The sequence below is a fragment of the Choloepus didactylus genome, chromosome 8 (genome assembly GCF_015220235.1).
Source record: "Choloepus didactylus isolate mChoDid1 chromosome 8, mChoDid1.pri, whole genome shotgun sequence".
Classification (NCBI taxonomy): Eukaryota; Metazoa; Chordata; class Mammalia; order Pilosa; family Megalonychidae; genus Choloepus; species Choloepus didactylus.
Window position 1 is genome coordinate 106,595,864 of NC_051314.1, and position 25,662 is coordinate 106,621,525.

General features: G+C 35.6%; 1 protein-coding gene across 4 annotated transcripts in view; it reads left to right on the forward strand.

Moving 5' to 3' along the window:
- The window catches only part of ITPR2 (inositol 1,4,5-trisphosphate receptor type 2), a 550,850-nt gene that overhangs the window by 454,958 nt on the left and 70,230 nt on the right, over positions 1–25,662 (forward strand). For all 4 annotated transcript variants that reach the window (XM_037848345.1, XM_037848346.1, XM_037848348.1 and 1 more), the window contains 4 exons: positions 7,179–7,354; positions 14,607–14,771; positions 17,493–17,688; positions 21,624–21,716. In XM_037848345.1, the coding sequence (XP_037704273.1) occupies positions 7,179–7,354; positions 14,607–14,771; positions 17,493–17,688; positions 21,624–21,716 (630 nt within the window). The remainder of the gene's footprint in view (positions 1–7,178; positions 7,355–14,606; positions 14,772–17,492; positions 17,689–21,623; positions 21,717–25,662) is intronic.

Below are 25,662 nucleotides of genomic sequence, written 5' to 3' on the forward strand. Positions count from 1 at the left end.
AGTAAGAAATAAGACTAACAAAAACAACACAGGAAACATGGTGCCCCATTATCAGGTGCAAATGTGGACTTCACTCTTAAAAGAGAAATGGATAGACGTTAATAGTGGAGTCTCAATCTAAGAGTGTCAATCTTGGATGTGGGGTGGGGCTTAAAGGGAAGGGAAGGTCTGAGCTAACATTTGGGCCAAGATTATGACAGGGTCAGCTGATTATAGGTCTTGATGAGTTATTTAATTTTGACTCCATGAATAAGCTTTAAATTTTGGCCAGGATTAGACCAATCTCCAACTTTCATTTACACACTGTCACTAGCTGAGAAAGCTGAGGGAACAAAGCTCAAGACTAATAAGCATGCTTGGCCTGTCTGGAGAAGGAAAATTCTGTTCTGAAGGTACAAGCTGTCTGTTGCAGGATTTTCTCAAACATGGGCTAGTTGATTACCTGCTTGGAGCACTTTGAGGTAATTTAAAGATGGATTAGATGACCAGTAAGATTCTTCCCACAAAGTGCTCAAACAATAATGAGGACATGCCAAAGAATACAGGAGCCAAATTGAAGGCACTTCTGGAGGCCAAATCTGAGACAATTTGAGAAAAAAATAAATATTGCTAGTAATGCATCCTAACCCACAGAATAAAATAAGAAACCACAAGTCCATATTGATCTAAATAAATTCATTAACTAATAAGTAGGTAAGAAGGGAATGTTCTTCCTTACAATAGTATACCAGTTAATAAATGTGGAATCAATAATGGAAACAGAATATCACACTTTGACAAACAACAGAATAATAATAATCAATGGATGCTAAAATTAATGGATGAGAGTATGATGAAAAGTATAATGAGAAACAGGATATTTATATAAATTGAAAGTGCCTCCCCACAATATACTTGTTAATTACAAATGGAGCGTTAAAGTGGAGAAATCATCTTAACTAAGTGATCAAAGTCCATGTCACCAGTAATGAGACACAGCAACATGATGTGCCTCCTGATAACATGAACTGAGAAGCACATGACATCATTTACCAAAAATGCATAACCTGAGGAAAAATCAGACACACTCGAAGTGAGGGACATTCTACAATAATTGACCAGTATTTTTTGAAGGTGTTGAGCTTATGAAAGATAAAGACAGACTGAGAAACTCTTCCAAATTAAAAGAGACGAAAGAAACCTGACAACTAAATACAGCATGTGATACTAGAACCAGAAAAAGGCATTAGTTGGGCAATTGGAGAAGTTTGAGTAAGATCTATGGGTTAGATAAAATCAGCATATTATGTTAATTTCCTGATGTTGATCATTGTTATGTGGATATGTAAGGAGCTGACATTTGGGGAATCTAGGTGAAAAGTATATGGGAATTCTCTGCATTATTTTTGTATTAAGTATGAAAGGATTTTTAAATGAGCAGTTAAAAACTAAAGGATATAATACAATGATTCTATTAGTTACAGTCTCTAGTTTATGCTGATTGCATCCCTCCCCCAATGCCTCCCCATTTTTAACACCTTGCAAGGTTGACATTTGCTTGTTCTCCCTCATAAAAGAACATATTTGTACATTTTATCACAATTGTTGAATACTCTAGATTTCACCAAGTTACACAGTCCCAGTCGTTATCTTTCCTCCTTTCTTGTGGTGTCTCACATGCTCCCCATCTTCCTCTCTCAACCGTATTCATAGTTACCTTTGTTCAGTGTACTTACATTGTTGTGCTACCATCTCCCAAAATTGTGTTCCAAACCACACACTCCTGTCTTCTATTACCCTGTAGTGCTCCCTTTAGGAGAGTCATGTTAGACACTTGACATTGGTGGTATTGTCTGATTCTTTATTCTACTTTGATTTAAGGTTATTTTTCCTTTTGCTGCTTCCTAGCTGTCATTTTTTTTCCCTCTTTCTTTTGCCTCTCTACCTTCTTTGACTCTCCCTCCTGCCTTGTGGAAGTAATGTAGATGCTCTTATATAGATAGTGGTGAAGGTGGTGAACACATAAATGTATGACCATGAAGAAAACCATCGATTATTTACTTGGGATGGAATGTATGGTGAGTGAACAAAACCATATTAAAAAAAATGGGTAGATGACAAAACCTTGAGGGCAATATACTGAGTGAAATAAGCCAGACACATTAGGACAATTATTGCAGGGTCTCACTGATAGGAACTAATTACAATATGTAAACTCATAGACATGAAATATAAGGTACCAGGATATAGGACGAGGCTTAAGAATGGGGAGTGGTTGCTTAGTATGAGCAGAATGTTCAATTAGGATGAACTTAAATGTTTGGAAATGAACAGGGGTGTTGGTAGCAAGACGTGAGAATAACTGACAGTGCCAAATGGTGTGTGAATGAGGTGGAAAGGGGAAGCTCAGAGTCATATATGTCACCAGAAGGAAAGTTGGAGGTCAAAAGATGGAAATGTATAAAACTGAATCCTATGGTGGGCAATGTCCATGATCAACTGTACAAATACTAGAAATCACTTCATGAACCAGAACAAATGTATGACAATACAATTAGAAGTTAATAATAGAGGGGCATATAGGAAAGAACTATATACCTATTACAAACTATATACTACAGTTAGTAGTATTTCAACATTTTTTCATAAACAGTAACAAACGTACTATATCAATACTAGGAGTCAACTATTGAGGGGGGTTGGTTAGGGATAGGGGAGGATTAGAGTTTCCTTTTCTTTTTTTCTTTCTTCATCTTTCACTTTGTTTCTTGTCTGGAGTAATGAAAAGTTTCTAAAAATTGAACAAAAATTAAGTGTAGTGATGGATGCACAGCTGTATGAGGGTACCCAGGGGCAAGTGATTGTACACTTTGGATCTTTGGATAATTGTATGGTATCTGAACAATCTCAATAAAAATGAAAAAATAAAAAATAAAATAAAATAAAATAAAATAAAAAACTAAAGGATATGTGTTCTCTGCCACCTGAGGTCACATGATTCTGAATACAGAAGCTGGTCATCAAATCACCTGGGGAATCCTGGGCCTGGAGGAAATAAGAAGTACTCTGGCTGCCACCTGCCCTGCCCCCATCCCTAACACATGCTATTCCAGTCACTAAGGCTACTGTTGCAGCAAGCACAGAGGGCTGAGAGGCGAAATGAGCTACAATTGCTTTCTCTAAGCATGTTTTCCAACCTTATCACAAACCTGAGCTACTGGGAATTACTTCTGCCCAAACATCTAGTTCATACCTGGGTTAAAATATTAACGGAGAGTAGTGTCCCCCTGTAACCAGGGTAGTGTATGCAATAAAGAGAGATATTTAAGGGGAAGGTGATTCTCAGAGGACCAGCTTCTCGGGCAGATAGAGAATCTTCTTTCATTGCCAGGTTTGAAAGAGCTGAGTTTGAACTTATTCAGAAATTCAGGTTTGTGTGGTTATAAGTTTTGGTTTGGGTGTTTTTATTTGATTGCTTTTGCAATTGTTTGTTTAACATATGCTTCTCCAAAAAAAGAAACTTGTGCCAGGGTTGAGGAATGAGACTACACTGGTTGTGGCTGAAGCAGCAGCTGTTGCTGCCAGGAATGTCCACTCAGAAGTTGGAGATTGCCATGCCAACTGTAACTGCCCTGGATTTCATTTGGCAAAGGCATGCTAAGTTAGTGGAGAAAACTGCAGCCACAAGATCTTCTTATAACCAGATAGCATGTGATTTTTTTAGAAAAATCATGTTCAAAACTTAGGTATAACCTGGTAGTTCTTTTTTCCCTCCAATGCTTTATGTTAAAGATAATAAGCTCTTCAAGGTGATTTCAACTTATTCAGCTTAAAAGCAGTGATCCAGGAGGGCTTCCTCATGCTAAGCACTGATCTTAGACCCTAGGGATATAAAGAATAAAGTTGCCCTTGTCCTTGAGGAGCTCACAGTCTAGTCAGGGGACCAAGAAACCTGTGGACACAATACTAAAGATCACCCATGGATTTATGGATGAATGCCTACTTCTTCAGCTGAACTGAGGTGGAGCAGGCGCATAAATCTTCTAAAGCTTTGTAAGAGACAGAGGAATGGAGAGAGATGGGGAGGTAAGAAACAGCACTGTCTATACAGGAAACTATAAGCAAGCCAGTGTGAAGTAGCTAGCAGAACTCCATTTGTGTGAATTGAAGTCCACAATTTTGCTTTGTGAATTTTCTCTTATAAGGGACAAACTTCATAATTTCTAAGATTTCAAAATGTATAGGGTTAATTCTTTTAAAAATTCCATTATAAAAATAATACTTGTTCATTATAGAAAATTGATATAAATATAAAGAAGAGAAAAGAGTCCCCCTTCCCAGCATTAATAGGTAAAAGTTGGCTTTGGCAATATATACTGTCTTCTTTAGTTTGTCAGAGAGATTTCAGTTTATTTTTTTTGCATTAAATCTTCTGATAAAAAATAGTATGACCCCTTTTACGGAATATAATTATAAACTCCATTGTCAATTAATTCCCCTTTTAAATAACTTTTAGGTTTATTTATTCATTCCACAAATTCTCATTTAGCATTAAACTATTTGCAAGGCACTATGCAAGGCACTCCATGAGTTCTTTCTACAAAGGAATCAAAGGCCGAGTTTTTAGTACATGGTTATCATTCCTTGGATAATCAACAACAAATCAGCTAGCCAGATGATGTCTGGGAAACAGTAGCCAAGATATGGTTAACTTCTGCACCAAAGCTGAGACTTCACTCCCAGTCATTGCTTATGAATTCTGCTGCAGAGTCCCATACTGGCTAAAAGTTGTTAAATGTCTGAAGATGGTGGATATTAAATATACTTAAGAGCAAAGCTCCACAACTTGAGGAATTTATAAATGAAGACTTATTTACTTCTTCAAAAGAAGCTCACAGACTTTTTGTACATTCGCTTAATCTACAAATGTTTGTTACTGTTTGTCAGGCACTGTGATAGACCCAGAGATGGTCCCCACTCTTGTGGAGCTTACGTTTGATGGGTCCCAATAAGCATGAGAGAAAGTTGAAGGCACTGCCCTTTCTATGATCTCTTTGAGATATCTGTGAAGTTGGCAGTCAGGTTTTAGTAAACACAACGTGCTTACAAGCCAGCATCATGATAAACATGAATTGGGTACTGTTCCGTTTTGCTAGAGCTGCTGTTACGCAAGATACGAGAAATGGATTGGTTTTTATAAAGGGGATTTATTAGGTTACAAATTTACAGTCCTAAGGCCATAGAAGTGTCCAGACTAAGGCATCAACAAGAGGATGCCTTCACTGAGGAACAGCTGATAGCATCCGGAGCACTCTACACCTCTGTCATCTAGGAAGGCATGTGGCCAGCGTCTGCTGATCCTTTGCTACCGAGTTGTGTTTCAAAATGGCTTTCTCCAAAATGTCTCTGGGCTTCTGTCTTTGCTCCTCTCTCTCAGTTCCTGTGTGTCCTTGCTTCTTTCTCCATGGGCATTTCTCTCTAAGCATCTGGGGGTCCTCTCTTAGCTTCGCTGGGGCAAACTCAGAGCTTCATCTCTTAGCTTAGCATCTCCGAATGTCCTTCTGTCTGCATCTCCAAGCGTCTCCAAGTGTCAGCAAGTGTCTTTGTCAGTGCCTGAGTTCTCTTAAGTACTCCAGTGAACCAATCAAGACCCACTCTGAGTGGGTGGGGTCCACACTCCAATGGAAATAATTCAATCAGAGGTATCACCTACAGTTGGATGAGTCACATCTCCATGGCAACACTCAATCAAGAGGTTCCACCAATAAGTTTGGGTTAAAAGATCGTGGCTTTTATGGGGTCCATAACAGTTTCAAACCAGCACAGGTACCCACTTGTTAGTGTTGCCATAGGACTGGGATTAAAGATAATTTTCAGAGCAATTCATCCCTTTTGTTACCCATCACCAAAGGAATCTGATCAAGTCATAAATTTGCAGATGGGGCAGATTGAGTCACTTTTCCCAACCTCTTTTCCTTGTTGTTTGGTTTCTGAGAAAACTTGATAAGAATAAACATTACTAAAAGAAACGTGTCTAAGCTAATACTGTTCATTATCTTTTTTTTGACATCTGACAGGATCTTCCTACCTACTTTTGAGAGCAATTAGCACTTACTAGGAACTATAGGTTTATACAGAATTAGTTTAAGGAGCCCAGATAATCCCAGGGTTTCAGTGATAATAGAAAGCTCTGCACACCAAAGCCCCCTTTTTGGTATTTTGCATGCAGAAGTGAATTTTATAAATAATGAAAGGAGGTGTGACCAAAAGATGAAAGCAGTCATGGAACATTTAGCAAAGGGACTTGTGGAAAATCTCTACACTGATGCTTCCCCCGCTGACTGCACTAGCCCGTAGTCACGTGTTTGAGGTCTCAGGTCTGATCTAATCAGCCCAAGAATGCTGCCTCTTAATTTACTTCTGTAAATGCAGCACCACATGACCTTCAAAGGGAGATTCCTGGAATCCACATGTTAGTGCAAAAATTGCACTTTTATTTTAAAGGAAATGTATCTTTAATCCCTCTTTTTGGGAAACTTCCTCAAGAAATTCTGTAATGGTTCATTTTTGTCATAGACATTTGGAACTTTTGTTTTCTGAGGCTGAAATAGTTCAACTTTTTTTTGGAATTTGAGTTGGCCTTCAAATGCACATGCATATACTTACATGCACATATATGCGTGCGTATTTTAACAGTTAAAGCATGTGTCTATTTATTCATGACAACATTCTATATTTAGACTTCTTTAGAGGAGTCTGTAGTATAGATACTCAATAATGGAACAAAACAAAGTATGAGTTCAATGAAAAAATACTTGATTTCACATAATTTAGCTATATATTTAATGGTCATTAATCTTCAATTATGAGTTAATCTTCCCAAGTGAGATACATCTATCAAAAGTATTTAGCAAATTGTTCCCATAGGAGAGAAAGATGAACAATTCTCAGTCTCAATGAAAGAGGCATTAGCTAGTGAGTATTTGAGCAGCCTGAGATTAATCACACATTTTCTGGAAATGTAATAATGGGTAATAGTAACATATTGAAAGAAATTTCTTCTATAGTTTAGAATGAAGTTGATTTGAAATTCAGTGTCCTGTGAGCTTGACTTACTATATTATATGAAACAGCAGCAAATATTTTAACATTTTCTAGTTTTGTTCTCAGTAAAAATAAAATTCTTCCATATTTTACAGGTACACTTTCTCCATTGTTCTCAGTTCTTCTTTGGATAGCAGTTGCAATCTGCACGTCTATGCTGTTTTTCTTCTCCAAACCTGTGGGTATTCGACCATTTCTTGTGTCCGTAATGCTCAGATCAATATATACAATAGGTCTTGGGCCCACGTTAATACTTCTTGGTGCAGCTAATGTAAGTACTTTGCTTGGCTTTGTACTGTTACAGAATAAAGGTGCATTAAATGTAAAGATATAACTATATGCTACAGTGCATGTATGTGCAGTAAATTCTGTTTTATTGTGAATATAAATTAACCAGAGTTTAATTTTTTCTTTATTTAACTTTGAGAGAAATAAAAAAATAACAAGTAAGAATTGATTCTTTAAGGAGGTATCTTTTGGGGCATGACCCCATTCTTTAATCAGTTTAATGCAATCCGATTGTAATGCCTTCTGCATTCTATACCTACAGCTATTGTCAAAAATGACTCAGAGTCACTGTTAACATCTTGAAATGATTTCCAAATCATCCAAGAAAGGTTAAATTATGTTCAGTAGAATTTTAGAAGCAAGTATTCTTTTTCAAATGATCAAAGACACAAGGATTGACATATGAGAAAATATGAAATTGGGCTCTTTTTTAGGTGAAGAAAGACTATAAATTTGTAAAAGGCACAGATATGATTAATATTTTTCCTCCAAATTTTAAAATAGTAAAACAAGGGAGCACTTTTGAAAGTTGGGTTATGTAAGTTTAGAATAAGTAAACCTGAGTACTAGTTCAAATAGCAAGTGATACATTTAGAGAAATAATTTTACCCAAGAAATAAAATTTTAAAGAATTAGACAACTTTCTGTATGGCAAAGCCATAAAGGGATATTCAGAGAAGCTAAATCATCAGGTTGATGAATGAACAAATGGCCAAGTAAGCAAATAAATATTGCTCATTTGCCTGCAGAATACCTAAAGCACTGTCTGTATCTTTTACTGAGTTTCTAACATAATATCATATATTCCAGTATCTGTATATAGCTTTTATCTTTCCTGTTACATTTTACAGTTCTTTAGGAAAATGATTGATCATTCAATGTCTGGAACATTATAGGTATTCAATAAATATTTTAAAAACTAATTAATGAGTAAGTGAATGATTATCTTTGTATTCTTATGCATTTATAGTGCATTGCACATATAATACTTAGTATTTATTGAAAACTAATAAATGAAAGAATCAACCAAACTTTTGAGTATTTAAAGCTGAGCTAGTATGGCCAATTCTGTTTTTGCACCCCTATTATAAGTCTTTAAAAATTGGACAAGATATATATGACAGCTGTCAGTTAACTAGAACATTCAGGTAACCAAATTACCAATTTTTCCTCAGTCATTGTCAGGAAAAAGAAGTGTACTATACATAACAATGAGATCTATTCTATAATTTTTTTGAGGGCAGAGGTGGTCACATTCATGATGTAATCCTACCCTCCTCAAATCCTCAATTCCATTTTCCCCAACCTAATACCTGGCACTTACTGAACATTCAAAAAGTGTGTTTCAGAGATAAGCTAATTTTGCAATATTGCCAGCCAAGCTAATTAGGGAATCTGAATTCATCTGAATTTTTCTAAACTTGTTAGTGCATTTGGCTTCTCTTTTTTTTCCCTTTTTTTCTTTCTTCTTTTAAAAATATTGCACCATATTATTTGAAAGAACAAATAATACTCATAAACTGGTAACTCGCCCTCAGCAAGACATTAATCCAAGTTAGAAAATCCCTGTATGATAAAGTAAAACAATAGCTAGATAGAAGGGCCAAAAACAACAAACATTTATTGTGCCTTGTTATATAATAGGCACTGAAAATACCAAGAGGTGGAAGATGCTATCTTTGCCATCCAGAAGCTTATGTCTCAGACTGACCAGTTTGCACTTTCTTTGTCTTGTGATCAAGAATATAAAAACAGATAAGGAATAACATTCAAATGGCTATTGGAACAAACAAAGAGGTTTGGAGTTTTTTCCATTTCCTCTCAAGTGGGACAGGATAAAGAGATGTTCTGCATGGTTTAGTGAGAAGAGTAAATCCGTAAAACATGACTGTTCGAATGTTTCCTATGAGAGGCAAGGTTTATATTTTAATTTCTTCGTGAGGAGGAATGTACATGGAAAGAAATCTTTCTTATTACCTGCATGAGTCTGTGGGACTTAAACAGCATAAGCTTCCACTTGTACGACCTCCCTCGTGATACTTTATGGTCTACCAGTCCCAGGGGATTTTGACCAAAGAAAATAATCACTTTAGATTTGGGACAGACAAATCAGATGGAATAATTGTAATTTTGACTTTGTATCTATTGATAGAAAGGTTTTCATCTATAGTTTTGATAAATTTTAGGGATGAATAAAAACATCTAGTGAATAATAATCTATTTTGGCAGTTAATATAATAAGCTCATGAAAAATCTAAGACTTATGTCCCAGAAAATAGAATAAAAAAGTAAATGAAATAATCATGTTTTGTGCCTTAGATTTTAGAGTAATTTATTTATACAAAAATTATATATTTACTAATTTGTACTTCAAAGTTTGCACTTTTTAAAAGATGAAACTATAATTGCTAAAATTATATCTAGCAGAAATAGGAAAAACAAAAGACAACGTCTACCTTATAGTTAAGCCTTAGTGAGAATCAGAATGCTAGAACTGAGCCAGATCACCAAGTCTCTGAATTTCATTCTTCTCATCAGTGAAATGACAATGTTAAAGCCTGGTCTGTCCTTGCCAGTGTTGAGAAGATCCATTGAGGCAATTAGTGTCAAAGATTCAGAAAAGACAATTTACAGTGATAATGATAATACTGGTAATAATGGCTACCATTTACTAACTACTATGCAAAGCACTATTTAATTATAAAACATTGCCATCGTGATCAGAAAAATGTTTTTATTTTGGTTCACAGAGAGTTTTTTCTGGACTCAGTATCTTTCATAGTGTTAAGCAAATGCAGAAAGTCCCTTTTTTGGAACAGGAATGAAGTGGGAGAAAAAACAATCTGTGTTCTGAGCACTTACTATTGTTAGTTTTTGCTTATTATAATGCTTCATTTTTATCAAATTTACTCATTTACAAAATGTCTGGATTGCAAGTAGCTTCTCTATCTAACCATAGGAGATATCTCAATATTTCAGATGTTTCAAAACTGTAAATGTACTATAACCTAGTAGAGTTATCTTCCCATTCTTTATACTGCATTTTTAATTACTGGCAATGGAAATTAGCATAAATTTTTCTGGCAAATATAAGAGCACATATTATGAATTTGGGTGTCACTTAATATTTTTTCCTGTCATTGAAATTATTTGAAAGTCTCATTTTAGTGGATACATAATATACCCAGTCATATGAATGGTATGTCATTTATTAAACCATTCCATTATTTCTTGTCATTTAGATTTTTGGATATTTTGTTATAATAAATAATAATGCAGTAAATTGCTGTGAGAGATTTTTTTAAATCTTCAAAATTCTTATCTACAGTGTTTTTTCTATTCTATTAGTGTCTGAAAATGTTTGGATTCTCTACTGATATTTGTAAATAATGTCTTTCTTTTAGTTATTTGGTAATGTGGAAATATTTCCTTTTGCTAAAACTCAGTCTCACCAATTTGCAGAGAGAAGAAAATAGTGTTCAAATTTAATAATGCCATGCCCTTAGTTACTTACCTGTGGATAGCTTTATGGGAGAACTCACATTACTGCTAAACTGTGAAGCTGAGTCCCACCATATACTAACTTAACATATGCAAAATTCAATTACGTATTCTGAGCTAAAACATTCATATTATATCCCCCCAACACTCTTTCTGTCTCACACTCACACACATACTCTCACACTAATTCACATTCACTCACAATCTATTTTTTCATATAATATGGTGACTGAATGTTCCTAACCACTTCTAATATTCAGTTGCAGAAATAGAAAACACTTCCAATTCTGGAGGAAAATTAGTATTTGTTGAATTAAATGAGAAACTCTACAGTTATATAGCCTCTGTTTACTGTACTGTCGTATAGGAAATTTTAAAGACTTTCAGCATGATTTTTCCTACATGCAAATTTTGCCTTACACGTTGACCTTAGAACCTAACTCTGCACAAGATTTAATGCCAGTGAAACAGAGGTTTTTGAATCAACTCATCTCACTTTTAGCAAGAAGGTTGATTTACCTGGTTCATGAGACTATGTTAAGGTAGTTAAAATGTAATTCAAGTTAGTATGTTCAGTTTTACCTTTCAATAAGTTAGTAGTCTTTTTTTTTTTCTATAATGTATATGTGGAAAATAGGCCATATTTTCCCATAGGAAAAATGTAAGCTAGGGATAAAATTCCTGATCAGCTTCATAGTGTCAAATAAGACCAAAAGAATAATATAAAGTCAAAGACATAGCAGCCATAAATTTCTGGGATCACGTAAAGTAGTAAAATTCAAAGACATCACATAGAATTCTAGAGCTCTGTAGCACCTGAAGAATCATTCACTTGCAGACATTTTAGTTTGGAAACGAGGAAACAATGTCCTAAAGACTCAAGTAACTTAGCTGAGTAGTGGCAGTGGCAAGACTGGAACCCAGATGGCCAGACTCCTGAACCAGCATCTTTCCACTGTACTGTTTGTTGAAAATCCTGCAAAGACAAATCAATGAACTATAAACTATTATGAAAATATTACTTTGCTGTATAATTAATTTACCTGATTAGAATTAATGAACATGCTGTAATATACATTACTTAACGAGTGAACATTATCTCTGTTTTCTTTATTATAAGATTTATTGGTAAATAGCTTGGATGGTCGTACTGCTTTTTAAGACTGTTCAGAAAGCTTCCATTGATACTAATTCCCACCACACTTCTTTTTCTCCCCATCATCACCCCATTACTCCCATCCCCAACAAAAAATGTATCAAGGGAAGCTTTGAAGAATAGATGGAGAAAGAAAAAAAATATGGGAAAGTTCTGGTCATTTATATTGGTATTTGTGCACTGCCTTGAGGATCCTTTCAACACCACCTCAGAGGACATGGCCTTTTTACCACCATGTCCAGCTCCCACAACGTCCATTTATTGTTGCCCACATGGACCCTTGCTATAAAGACAATGATTGCCTACAATGATATTGACAAATGAAAGTCTGGGTAGACAGCATCAAGTAAGTAATGAAATGAAAATTTTAAAAAAAGAGAGATTTTTTTTTTGCAAGTTCTTCATTCCTGGCATAAATATTCACAGCTTTCATGAAACAAAAATGCTATTTAAAACATGCTATTTTTTAAGAATGCTATTTAAAAATTTTTAAGAGTTTAATGCAGGAGAAACCAGATAACTTCTTTCCTACTCAAATCAAGTCCTTATTTCTCTTTGGTATGAATCCTTCAAAACAAAAGACAACAATTTTCTTGTTTCTGATCTCTACAGAAATAGGTAAATCCACTGCCAGTATCAACTCCACTCCTATCCCTTTGAGACTTAGTCAAGAAAAAAGAACATATCCATTAACCTCCAGATCAAGGTTCAAAAACAAAATGCAAAAAACACCTGAAAGCAAATATGGCGAATCTTTATTTTTCATGTGAAAATGACACAGATCCTTTTAGGCAGAAATGTATCTTTGCTTTGGCATTATTTGATAACTGAAATGTGTTGTTCTTTTTGAGAACTTGAATTCAATGTATTACTTTTCTTCAATGATGTAGCTTATAATAGTTTTTCTGTGTAATTTTTATGATTCATTTTATCTTAAATGTTTCATTCATCCTTCTGATTCTAATTTTTAACTTTCTTTTTTATAGAACTTCATATTTGTATTTCATATTGATGAGTCATAATGGGTGAAGCTAAGTAAATAACAAAGTAAATAATGTGAATTTAATAACCACTGAAAACAATTGAAGGAGTAAAGTACTGAATATTACTTCACACAGACTTTTTTTTTTTTTACCATTTTCATGTTTGTTGTCAAGTACTACAGTATGTTAAACTCTGTAAATCTTTCCTGTTATTTTTATAATGACTTTCTGTTTGACATTAAAATTGTTAACAAGATGACAAAAGAAGTATTAACAGTAGGTATGGAGAGGATAGTTAATCAACAAGGTCAAAATTTAAGAAATAGTTGTACTTTTAGTTGCGGTGTTGTTGATTTGGTTTGACTATCTTCACAAATGCAATAATTACTCATTTCTCATCTTTATTGGTTTGGATTTCATAAAGTTGAAGGTAAAGTTTTTTCCCACTTCTCAAATTTCACTTCTGCCTCAAAGTGTTATGCTTCTTCTTATGTTATTTAATTTTATCCCATAAGGTAATTTCTTTAATAAATATTAAATACTCAACAATATGGCAAGAGCAACCTGTTTTCCCAAAATTAGGTTTGGACAAATACAGTACCATTACATAATCTAAATGCTCAGGGACCGGTTTGGAAGGATGAGCTATGAAATCTTGGAATCTATATTTCTTTCTTCCTTGGAATCTGTGGTTGTTTCTTTGCTGACTAAGCAGGTACAAGTGGCTCTTCAGTTTACAAGTAATGCAGTAATTCTAGAACCAAATAGATGGCATTAAGTATAATGATAACTTAGTTCTTTGGAAATCATTGTTTTTGTCAAAGAATATCAGTATAAATTTCTTTATCTCAAAATTATTCCACAAATGGCAATTTTAAATGTGGTTTGAATATACTTTACATGGTCATAGATATATAATAAATACTCTAAAATATTTATTGAAGAATTATCACAGATAGACCTTGTAAAATATATATATATATGCACATTGTATTTATTTTAATCTATGTACATAATGATAGTTTCTATGTATATAAAGTAAATTAAACACAAACTTAAGTGACATACTTGTTCAAAATAATAATAGGAAAAGTCCAGGACAAAAAAAAATCAGACATATCTTTGAAAATTTTTTTCGTTATAATTTCATTAAAATAAAATACTTTATGTATTACTTGCACATGAAAAAATAAAAGTAGCATTTAAAGAGTCCTTGTATTAAGTGTGTCATATGCATTATGTCATTCAGTCCTTCAAAGAGTTATATGAGGTGGGAATGCTTTTACTCCTATTTTTCAGAAGGAACTATTGAGGCCCACAGAAATGAAGTCCTTAGGTCATACAACATTAAGTGGAAGAGACAGGATTTAAATTCAGGCTCTTAATCATTCTCTTTTCCTGGAATGGCAAAGGATACATGTTTTGCATGGATAAAGTTTATATGCAGATTTGTAAGCAATGCTAAAAACTTACAAAACAAGAAATCATGAATGAAAACCATGGTCTTTGTCATTAATAGGATTTGTCAACGTACTGTTATTTATGTGAGTTTCACTATAAATAAGACAGTAAATCTAATCTTTCCCTCCCTTTAGCTTTGTAATAAAATAGTATTTCTGGTGAGTTTTGTTGGAAACCGTGGCACATTCACCCGAGGGTACCGAGCAGTCATCCTGGATATGGCCTTTCTCTACCATGTAGCATATGTCCTGGTTTGCATGCTGGGCCTCTTTGTTCATGAATTCTTCTATAGCTTCCTGGTGAGTACAGCTCTATGTGGAGAATGATTGCAGCAGAAAGACACAGTGCTTCTCCTTATGTTATGCCTCTTCCTTTGATTTTTTTTTTTTTAAAGCCGGGCCTGGCATTTAGGACAAATGATGTTAATATTAGAATTTCCCAGGAAAAGCATGAATTATTATTATTTTTAGTCTTTTTCTCTGAGAAACCACATAGGTCATAGAATTCTTTACTTCCTTTCTGAGAGGCAACCAACTATCCCACCTCTTGACACTGGCTTCATCTAGCGCACTGTTTTGGTTTCAGCCAAATCATCCTTTCTTTTACGTATATAGATATTCCAACAGAGTGTGGAAGAAAAAATAGGGATATATTTCCTTGGATACTGACGTTATTGTATTTTATTAATAATACCAAATATCATGTGGAGCTTTAGAATGGTTTTAAGTAATATGAGGGTGAAAGCTTCCAATCTAGCAAAAAGATTGCTTCCCATCTAGCAAAAAGAGTTGTTGCAAATGCAGTCATCATTTCAGATTTAATATGCATTGGTTGGTGAACTTAGCTACATATATCTTATCAATTAAATAGTTTTTTCAGATTTCTTCTATAGTTTTCTTGCTAGTTGTCAGTTTTCTTCCCTATATATATACCACTTTATAACTGTAAACCTGTAGAAGAATCAACACAAATATATGATAATTTTTTGAAACTTAAAGCTCTAGCAGGTTAGCATCATGAGTCCATAGGAACAATTTAGTTATATTTCCAGCCCTAGTTAACATGAAGTGGTGAACACTGACCAATAAAGTGATTATTGAAAACAAGCTAGAGATCTAAAAAAATTTTATTGACCCAGTTTGCTTGGGTCATGAGGGATAAATCCAGTAGCTCCTGCTTCCCCATGATCTAGTGCACCCAAGTAGGACAACTTAAAAGAGGTCAATTTTCCATTTACCCTCAAATACTTGGCATAGCCATAGTGGAGAGTGGGTTTGTTTATTACGTTTTAAAGCAAATTATCCTTTAGGCAGTTAAGTTAGATCATTCATCAATTAAAAGTAATTTTTTCCTTGTTCTAAGGCTCCAAATGAATTCTCTCTCCGACCTGATTTACCAGAAATAAACAGAAACAGTTATTATCTTGTCCAATATCAACAGCTTTTGCGTTCTGAAAATTCTGATTCCATGGGTACAGAATGGAGCCCAGGAATATGCATTTTTATCAAGCATCCCTGAGGCCTCTGAAAGCTATAAACTCTGCAGAGCTAACCTAGAGCATATTACAGGACTTTTATTTAAGGCTTTATTGAGTCAAAGTAAAGGGAAATCTCCTTTATGTCAACTAAATGCTTAAATAAGTTAAATAAGTGACTGTGGCAACAATTTGGAAGCTGAATTTGCATTATTTAATTTGTCTGTGCTGAGGAAAATTGACTATTTCTAAAGATTGCTGCTCCTTCTGGGAGATAAACAGAAAGCAAAATAAACTTTTTCTTTTGTAACTGGCCATCAAAACATATCAGTTTCTTAAGGTGAGCAAAAAGTTAATATCTGTACAGCAATTATCTTTAAGACCACAATTAAATTGGAAAGTAACAGTGAAATCCTTAGTACTCAGGAAAACAGAGTGCGAGGGCCTGGCATTTCTGATGGGATGCATGACACTGATACCTGATAGTTTTAGCTAATTTAGGTTTTCTAATTACTGCCCACAAGATAGTAGAAGACAAACCCCAATTATTCCAATTTAAAAATACTACTCATTGTCAAACCAATATCTATACCTTTTTAAAAGTGAATGTTAATTTATTGCTTTTAACCAGGTTTTGATAACAAGACATGTAGTTGCTCATATATACTTTCAACTTCATAATAGAGCAATAAGGCAATTAAAATTGTTCTTTAGTGTTTATTACATATAGCAAACACATACTTAGATTCTTGACTAGTTTATAGATTTTCTTCTGCTAAAGACAAAAATGGGTTACTAATGCCCCATTTAGAAGGAGTAAATTAGAAAAAGTGTGTCTTATATTTTGTTTATACTTCTGTTTCCCAAAGCATATTGTAAAGTAACAGATTTTACCCCATTATACCCCTTTAGTAAGGAAAAAAGTTTTTCATTTCTTAAATACTTTTGAATTTCATACCTTTTCTGTTGCTCTGGACTCATAACATTGTTCTTATAATTTCAGCTCCAATCCCTTGATTAAACAACCATACGGACTTTAATTAGGCAAGCAAATAATTAACCAGGAGAAGAGACACATCTAAAACAGTACACTTAATGAAATTGCCATTCACCACTTCAGTGGACCTAATTTAGCATTCTCACTTTAGCCATTTTACATGTTCCAAATGCAACTGCAGGATATCACTTGAACTAAAAAGAAGGAAAAAGTAGTTAAGATGATGAAGTACAATATTATAATTTTTCTAAACCCAAATTCAAAACCATGCTATTTCTATAATTTCCTACAAAATTGAGATTATATTAGTTATAAAACCAATAGATACACATTTTATGTTGTGTTAGTTTTTTTTTATTGTAAATCAGTCTACTAACATAGTCCAGCAGGAGGAAAAATATGTTTTTATTTGTCTTTAAGTTGTAATTTAGGTTGGTTTTTCCTTAAGGTAAACTAGGATGGCTTGCATTTCTATTTGTTATTAATTATGCTTATTCACCTTTTGCTCTATTGCATTTTTTCTCATTTTTGTTTTCTTTATTTTTGTAGCTTTTTGATTTGGTGTACAGAGAAGAGACATTGCTCAATGTCATAAAAAGTGTTACGCGGAATGGCCGCTCCATTATTCTGACTGCAGTCCTCGCTCTCATCCTTGTCTACCTGTTTTCCATTATTGGGTTCCTTTTTTTGAAGGATGACTTCACTATGGAAGTGGATAGGCTGAAGAACAGAACTCCTGTTACAGGTATCACCATTACCCCGGAGTGAGCTTTCGCTAATGGCAGATATGACTTGTCCATAGGCTGTTAACTGGATTACAGATAAACACCAGTGGAGGAAATGTTTTCTTTCACTCCTTTGAAAGCATGGCCATGTTCACTAAGAACATATGAATGTGAAATACTCTTAGGCTGCACATTAGCTGTTAATATGTGTAGGGAAATAACAAAATGTCATCTACGCTCAGACTCAGTAAGAAAGTTTCCATAATGACAGCTATATTCCAGCAGATAACATCACTGCAGGATCATAGCTTTAAAATTCTTCCCTCCCTGTTTTACCACTTCCCATTTCCTGTGTGCCTACACAGAAACATCTAACATCATTCACAAGCTTTATTTCATACATATTTTATCACATAACATCATATTGCACTTGAATAATCATAAGTACCAATGAATGCTTTGATTTGGAAGCTATCAGATAGTAAGAAATAAGGTAAAGAAGAAATGCTCAGAATATTGTGATGAGGGAACCCAGTGCATCAGCATGTGACTGTGAAGATTTCTTTACAGTCTTTGTTTTTATTGTTTGATTGGTTAGACGTCACCTATTCAGACTCACTGTGATTCCTGTCATGTTTGGGCTTATTCTTTCCACCTTATTTTGTATTTTCATTTATTATGCCTTCTGATGGTTTCTTTTCCCCCCTTTCCTACATTTTATTGTTTTGCTTAAATTTCTGTTACTCCTTTATCCCCTCTCCTGCTTTGCTAAATAGAAATCAGAGTTCTGCACCTTGTCAATCATTTTTCTGGGTAATTCTGTAATCTATAGGTTGTAAAGAATGAGAACTGCAAAATGATTTTCTCTTCTCAAGCCTTACATTTAAAACTAGGATTTAATTCTTGGTGATTTGTAGATGATATTCTTTCTTGCCTTTAGCAAATATTTCTTAATTATGAAATTCATAAGGTTATGGTGATATCTTTACTAGAATATTGGGTAATTAAAATGGCATTCAGGTCTGTTATTAAATCTAGGTGACCAAAGCACAGTATACAAATGTCTTGTCCATAAATTGAAAGTTATAAAGCTTGAGACTCTCCTGAATTTCATAGCTAGGTATTAACACTTATTCCTGGGAACATGAAATATTTTCTATTATTGCCTTGCTTGTTTTTCCTTAAATGTTACTTTTTCCAGAGTTTTGCAGGTATAAATATTTGAAGGAAAAACTTATATGTAAATACCCCCAAACTTTACTTTTACTAAACTTTTCTGTAAATGATAAACTATCTGCTTTCAAAAATCTTCAAGTTTTAATTATTTTCAAGATTTGAGGCATGATCATACTGAGATTCAATACTGAGTGAATTTAAAGCTAAAGCATCATGATTTTTAAATTCAAAATGTGTGTAATAATTGTTTTATGAATCCAGGAGTAAACATTTTTAATTGTGTTATTTTCAAAAGAAGGTAGTATCATTATATTATGAATATAAATACTTTCTTTACAAATAGAAAAAAATACCTTTTTCATTTTTTGTAGAATAGGCAACACTAGACCTAAAATGTCAAGCTTTTTACTAAAAATGCTTAAGTATATTGGCGGAGAAAGCTGGTAAATAAGAAAAAGCATTTGTAAATACTACGAAAATCTAGCATGCATGAATAGCTAACAGAGTTAAACTCTTGAGTCGTCATAGACTGAAAGTTTTTGTACTACAACATAAGTGATACCTCATGTCTTGGAAAACGTATCTTTGTTTTCGTAGTAATATTTTAAATTTAATTTAAAATATTTATTTTAAATTAGAAATTTTAATTTCTAATATGTTATGTTATTGATACATAACATAAATTTTATTCTTTCAAGAATTGAATGCTATTTACTCCCATATTTAACTGTGTATTGAGTGAAATTACTGAAGACAAGATACCCAGGTAGCAAGTGAAATTTGGACTGCAGAAGAATGCAGTTTCTCAGCAAATGTGATGGATTGATCACAAGGCCAATAGATGGACCAAAGTGGGGAGTTTGAGAGTTCTAGGGTTGAATGGGAAGAGTATCAAGGAAGTATGAAGGTGGAGGAATGATAATGTGGAAATGCCATTGGGAATCTAGGAGAATGCAGATGCTTGCTCCGGACCCAGTGGAATCTGTGACTCGATAGACTAAGTAGCTCCACTTGAGAGGTTTTCAGGGGAATCGTGTCTTAGAAAACCCCAGGGAGGTGGAAGGAAGGCTCTGTTGAAAAGTGGACATTACAGTATCTCCCATACTTGTCCATTCCCAGTGCCACCTCCCTGTTTTCCACCCGCCTTTCCCCTCATCCAGATTACTACAGGAGTCTCATAGGTGGCCTCCCCACCTTCAGCCTCTCTACTACCTGCCCAAGTTGATTATTGTAACCACAGCTCTCACGCTCTCACACTGGTTCTAAAACTTGGGTTGGGTTTCCACTGGCTATGGGATGCCTGGTTTAAAATCACTTACTTGTCAACTCAGGTCATTTTGCCTTGTCTGTGCCTTGTGCTGGCCTCTATGCTTTTTGACATACAGTTTGCATCTGGAATTGCCCCTTTTCTGCCTACCTCATCTTCATGTGTGTAAATCCTATGAATTCTATGAACCCTTTAGATGGATTCTTCTCCAAAAAGCTTTCTGCCTTTTCTTTTTCCTTCTGTAGTTCACTTATCTATTTCCTACTATACTACAATGCTTTATCTGTACTTCACTTTCTCTATCCAATTGTAATTATGCATTAATCTCTCCATGTCCCCTAATTAACTGTGGGTTCTTCGAGGCCTGGATCCCAGGCCGTCAGAGCCTAGTATGGTTCCTCAGTACATATTTGTTAAATAAAGGACTGGCCTCCAGGGAACACTCAAAAAACTCCTATTCTCTCCCTGCCTGACACCTGCCAACCCCCACACTGATGCACCCACAGACACACACTTCTCTCCTTTGCTTGCCCCAGTAGAGACAGAGAAACATGGAGGCAAATCTGTGGCTTCCCCTTTCTAGTGTGGACTTCAGCTCTCTCAACTCCAGGGTTGGTGTTGCCAGCAGCCCCAGCCTTGGTCCATCCCCTCTTCGCTTTTCCTCCTAATTCCAGCTCCCAGTTCTACCCTCATCTCAGCTTATGGGTTAAAGAATCCCAGTACTCTTGGTGTGTTGTTCTCTGAAATGCACTTAATATTGCTTCAGCTCTTTGTTTCCAAAAAATGAACTTACTTCTGTCCCTTCACCTTCCAGATTTTCCTTGATGGCTCTGTGTAAAAAATAGGTTCAAGAAGAACCTCTTTACTCCATGTTTGTTATTAGGGGAAAAAGGATTATAAAACATTGCCTCATGCAGATAGGGTGCTGTTGCTATTTTCTGAGCCAGAGAAATAGGTGAGCCAGAAATCAGATAGATCCTTGGGGCTATGGAAGAAAAGAAAGGTCCTGAACAGCGATCTAGCTGAAGATTCTTGCTTCCCTAAAGTGTTTTATACCCTTATTCCTGAGACTGTTGGAACTGCCACCCCCTCTAGTCTTTGTCTGTCTTTAGCTGCAGGGACAAATGGCTCAGAGCTCAGGAAGTGCCAACTGCATTGGGGGAAATGTGTTCCTGGCATCCCAGGTCTGACCCCTGAATGCATTTGACCATAGAAACATTGTTACACATCGTGGTTAAGGTCTACAATATTATTAATACTTTATCTCAGCCACTTTAAAGGTATAAAAGGCTTTTAGTGGGTTGGCCCATGAACCTAGTTTCTATTTTTAAAATTGCTTCAATAGGCAAAATGTATTCAAAGTTCCAAACTAACTTAGTACAATACTTCAGGAACATAGCCAGGTGCTAAGTAAGAGTAATGGTTTTTATCTATCTGCTTTTAATAACTGTGTCCATTTCTTTTTATTTGCATATGTGTTTCCTTATCATATTCCACTTCATGTGTCCTCAGGAAGTAATGAAGTTCCTACCATGACCTTAACTTCAATGATGGGAACATGTGAAAAGGAGAATTGTTCACCCACAATACCAGCTTCAAATACAGGTCTGTAAGAAGGACTCCAAGAACAATATTAATTTGATACCACTGAATTTATGTTTATTTGGTAAATGTTATTACCTCTCAGAGAGTTGCTCTAGGAATTTCATGGTGTGTTGAAATAGAATACAGGGTAAAAAGAACTAAGAAGATTCTAACTAGAGAAAGTATTCCCATAACTGCATTTTGTACTACCATTCTGTATCTTATAACATTTCTATTCAGGAGATTTAGCTAGTTTTCCCTATGATACCCTGTTAAAAAATCTGTTATTGTATTGTAAACCTATATAACACTAAGTGAACCACTTTGAATACCGAGTTGTGGAAAAGCATGGTGCTTTGGTTGTAATCCTGGATCTACCACTTTCTAGCTCTTGGTCTTGGATAAGTTATGCACATTTCCTGGGTTTCTTTCAGAAGGCTTGCCTGGAGATAGAGATAGAGAGAAGTAGAAATCAAGAGGGAGATAGAGAGCAATAGAGAGAGGAGAGGAGAGAGAATGAATGAGAATAATCATCTCCCTGCCTCCACAGAAACAAATGGAGCCACGCATACGAAAAGAATTCTTTAAACTCTAAATTGCTCTCTTAGGCTGTGGCAAGAGTTTGAAAACTACAGCATGTGTGACAGCCAATGAACTGTAGAAGGAATTAGTAGTCTCTTTCCAGAAGCAGCAAAAATTTGAGTGTGCATCTTTAAATATTTCAAGCGTCATCATGTAGAAAAAGGAATAGGTTTAATTTGTGTGTCTATGGAGGGCAAAACTAGACTCAGGGGAGATAAGAGAAGAAAGAGTAAAGCATAATGTAAGGCTGGATTTCCCCAGTTTCCATCTGGGAGCATGCTATTTATCTGGTCTTAATGCCAGTACCTTCTTTCCTAAATTGCCTTCTTTGAGATGTTGTACTATGGCTTGAGAAAAAAATGGATGATCCCTTCTACTAAGTGTCCCACATTTTATGACCTAAAAGGAGAATTAAACCCATGAATGCATTCCATCCCAGTATCCAAGCAGCTATGGGTACAGTCAGCAGTTGCCACCAAGTCTTCTCTCCTCCCTCCTGCTCCCCCAGTCAAGACATACAATGAACTAGCCCATTCCCTACTTGTCCTTTGCAGTTACTGAAATCCTGGTTTATGAGTCCTCCAGTTTAAATGCCTCCAATTTCTTCATCGTTCTTCTCATGTAAAAGCTATCATTCTTCATATAATGCTCTAGGGCAAAAAGTTGAGTGGTGCTCTTATTCTGGACAGCAGAATTTGGTCTCATCATACCCTTGACCCATATTTGGCTGATTCCTGGCTAAAATGCTTTTCCTCACTGCTACAGCTAGTGTTCCGGTTTACTAATGCTGCTGTTATGCAAAATACCAGTAATGGATTGGCTTTTATAAAGGGGTTTTAGTTGGTTACAAATTTACAGTTCTATAGCCATAAAAGTGTCCAAACCAAGGCATAAACATGAATATACCTTCACTGGAGAAAGGCCATTGGCATCTGGAAAACCTCTGTTAGCTGGGAAGGCACATGGCTGGCATCTGCTTGCTCCCAAGTTGCGTTTCAAAATGGTGTTCTCCAAAATGGCTCTAGGCTTAGCTTCTTGGAGCAAACTCTAGGCTAGTATCTCCAAAGTGTCAACAAAAGTCTGCTTTCAATGGCCGTTTCCAAAATGTCTCTCTAAGCTGCAGCACTGAGCTCCTTCTGTCTGAGCTCTTCTAGGGCTCCAGGAAACTAAGCAAGACCCATGCTGAATGGGTGGTTCCACACCTCCATGGAATAATCTATTCAAAGGTATTACCCACAGTTAGGTGGGTCACATCTCCATGGAAACAGCCTAATCCAAAGATTCCAACCTAATCAACACTAATACATCTGCTCCCACAAGATTGCATTAAAGAACATGGTGTTTTGGGGAACATAATGCATCCAAACAATACAGCTAACAAGCCATAAATGCCTATACTCTTGTAATTGGGACTTTGGGGTTTTAAGGATAAAACCATGCATTTACTTCTATTAGATGTCTGCCAACCCATAACCCTAGGTCATCCCAGTTTGTCCAATGAATGAGTTAGGAGGTTTTTGACCAGAAGATCTTTAGGTTTCAGGGCCTTCTCCTATTCTAATGTGTCATAAGGCTCATGATATCTTCGTGGATCTTGAGTCTGTCAAGCAATAAATTTATTCTCTCTCATGGAATCCTGAAGTTTAATAAGCTCCAGAACAGGGGTCAGCAAACTACAACCCATGGGGAAAATCTGGCTTGCCACCTGTTTTTGTACAACACTTGAGCTAAGCCCAGTGTTGACATTTTTTAGAAATAATTTCTAAAAAGGCAAAAGATGCTTTGGAAACTGTATGTGGCCCATGAACCTAACATATTTATCATCTGGCTCTTTACCCCAAAAAAAGTTTGCCAACCTCTGTTCTACCAGATCCTCATTAAAAGTGCCAGAAATGTTGCATAGGACGGTGCTAACAATAGAGTCCTTTAGCATGCTACTAGAGATGTGCTTTCAGATTGACACAGTCACGTTTTGCGCAATTCTTCAAACACATGGAAATCTGTCTTAAACTATTATTCAGCCCACGTGTCTCCATGCTTCTCCACAAAAATATCATGAGATTCCTTATCAAACCCTCCTTTCCAATGCTCAGATACATGATGTTGGCCACTTCTCCCCAATTTGAAGTTAATCTGAGCCCCTGCTGGCCTTTGTGATCCCTACTTCTTTCCCCACTATCCTTTTAATGATTCCTTGTGGATCTGCACCAAGCTCATTTGTCAGCAGCTTGCAAAATCTGTCACCATCTCAAATTCAAGTTTGTAGATGCTCTTCTTCTTTTCTCATTATCCAGGATTTTAAAAAGAATCACAAAGAGCCACTCTGAAAACTTGGACATAGTTTGAGTAGCTGGGTAAAATTAAATATCGCTTATGATCTTTTTACCTACCTTGAAATTCAATTTATTTTCACCAGTACATGAATGTTCTCTCTTTTTCAATTCAACAATTCAATTCAACAACAACAATTCAACAATTTCAATTCTCCTTTACAAATGATGAAATAGAATATGTTAAAAAATTTACTTTCTTTTTAATACAAATATTTTAACAACATGGTCCCAAGTATAGTAACCCTGTTCCCACCTTGGTCTTCTATCTCTGAATATTGCTTTAAATGTATTTCCTTTTTATAAGAAAATATACTTTAACTGTGGTTTGATTTAAAAAAAAAAAAAAAAACATTGCCTGGCAAGAGAAAAACAACAAGGACAGTGTTCCTCCTGCCCGAGCCTGTGAAGAGGCTCAGCACAGCAGGGTGCACACGGCATCTGCATCATGATGCTCACCACAGCCTGGTACCTGGGCGCTCCCAAGGTGCACTGGGCCTGGGTCCTCTCTCTTGGAGGGAGGTCTTCCAGGTCATAGGCAGTGTTAGCACATCCCAGGCTGGTTGGCTGCCAAGCTCTGTGGGAATCTGTAAATTCTAGGCTTCACACGATTCCCCAGGCATTACTGTTGAGACTCAACCAGGTATTCTATTGTAATTGTTTGTACATTATTACTAATTGTGATGTTTTTATCTTAACATTTTCAAAAAGGACATGAATATTTCTGTAAAAGAGGATAGTAGTTAAGTCAATTTAGTACAAATCCCTGATGATGATGATGATAGCTGATGAGGATTAAATCGTGTCTTCCACAAAAGGCATGTTCATGTCCCATTCCTGGTCCTGTGGGTGTGAACTGAATTAGGTTGGGCTTTAATCTGATTACTGGAGTCCTTTATAAGCATAATGAAATCCAGACAGACAGAAAGAGAAGTCATGGGGAGCAGCCAGAAGCTGGAAGTCAATGGAACCTGAAAGAGAAAGGAGAAGATACCTCCATATGCATTGCCATGTGACTGAAAAGCCAAGGACCAAGGGTTGCTAGAAGCCAGCCC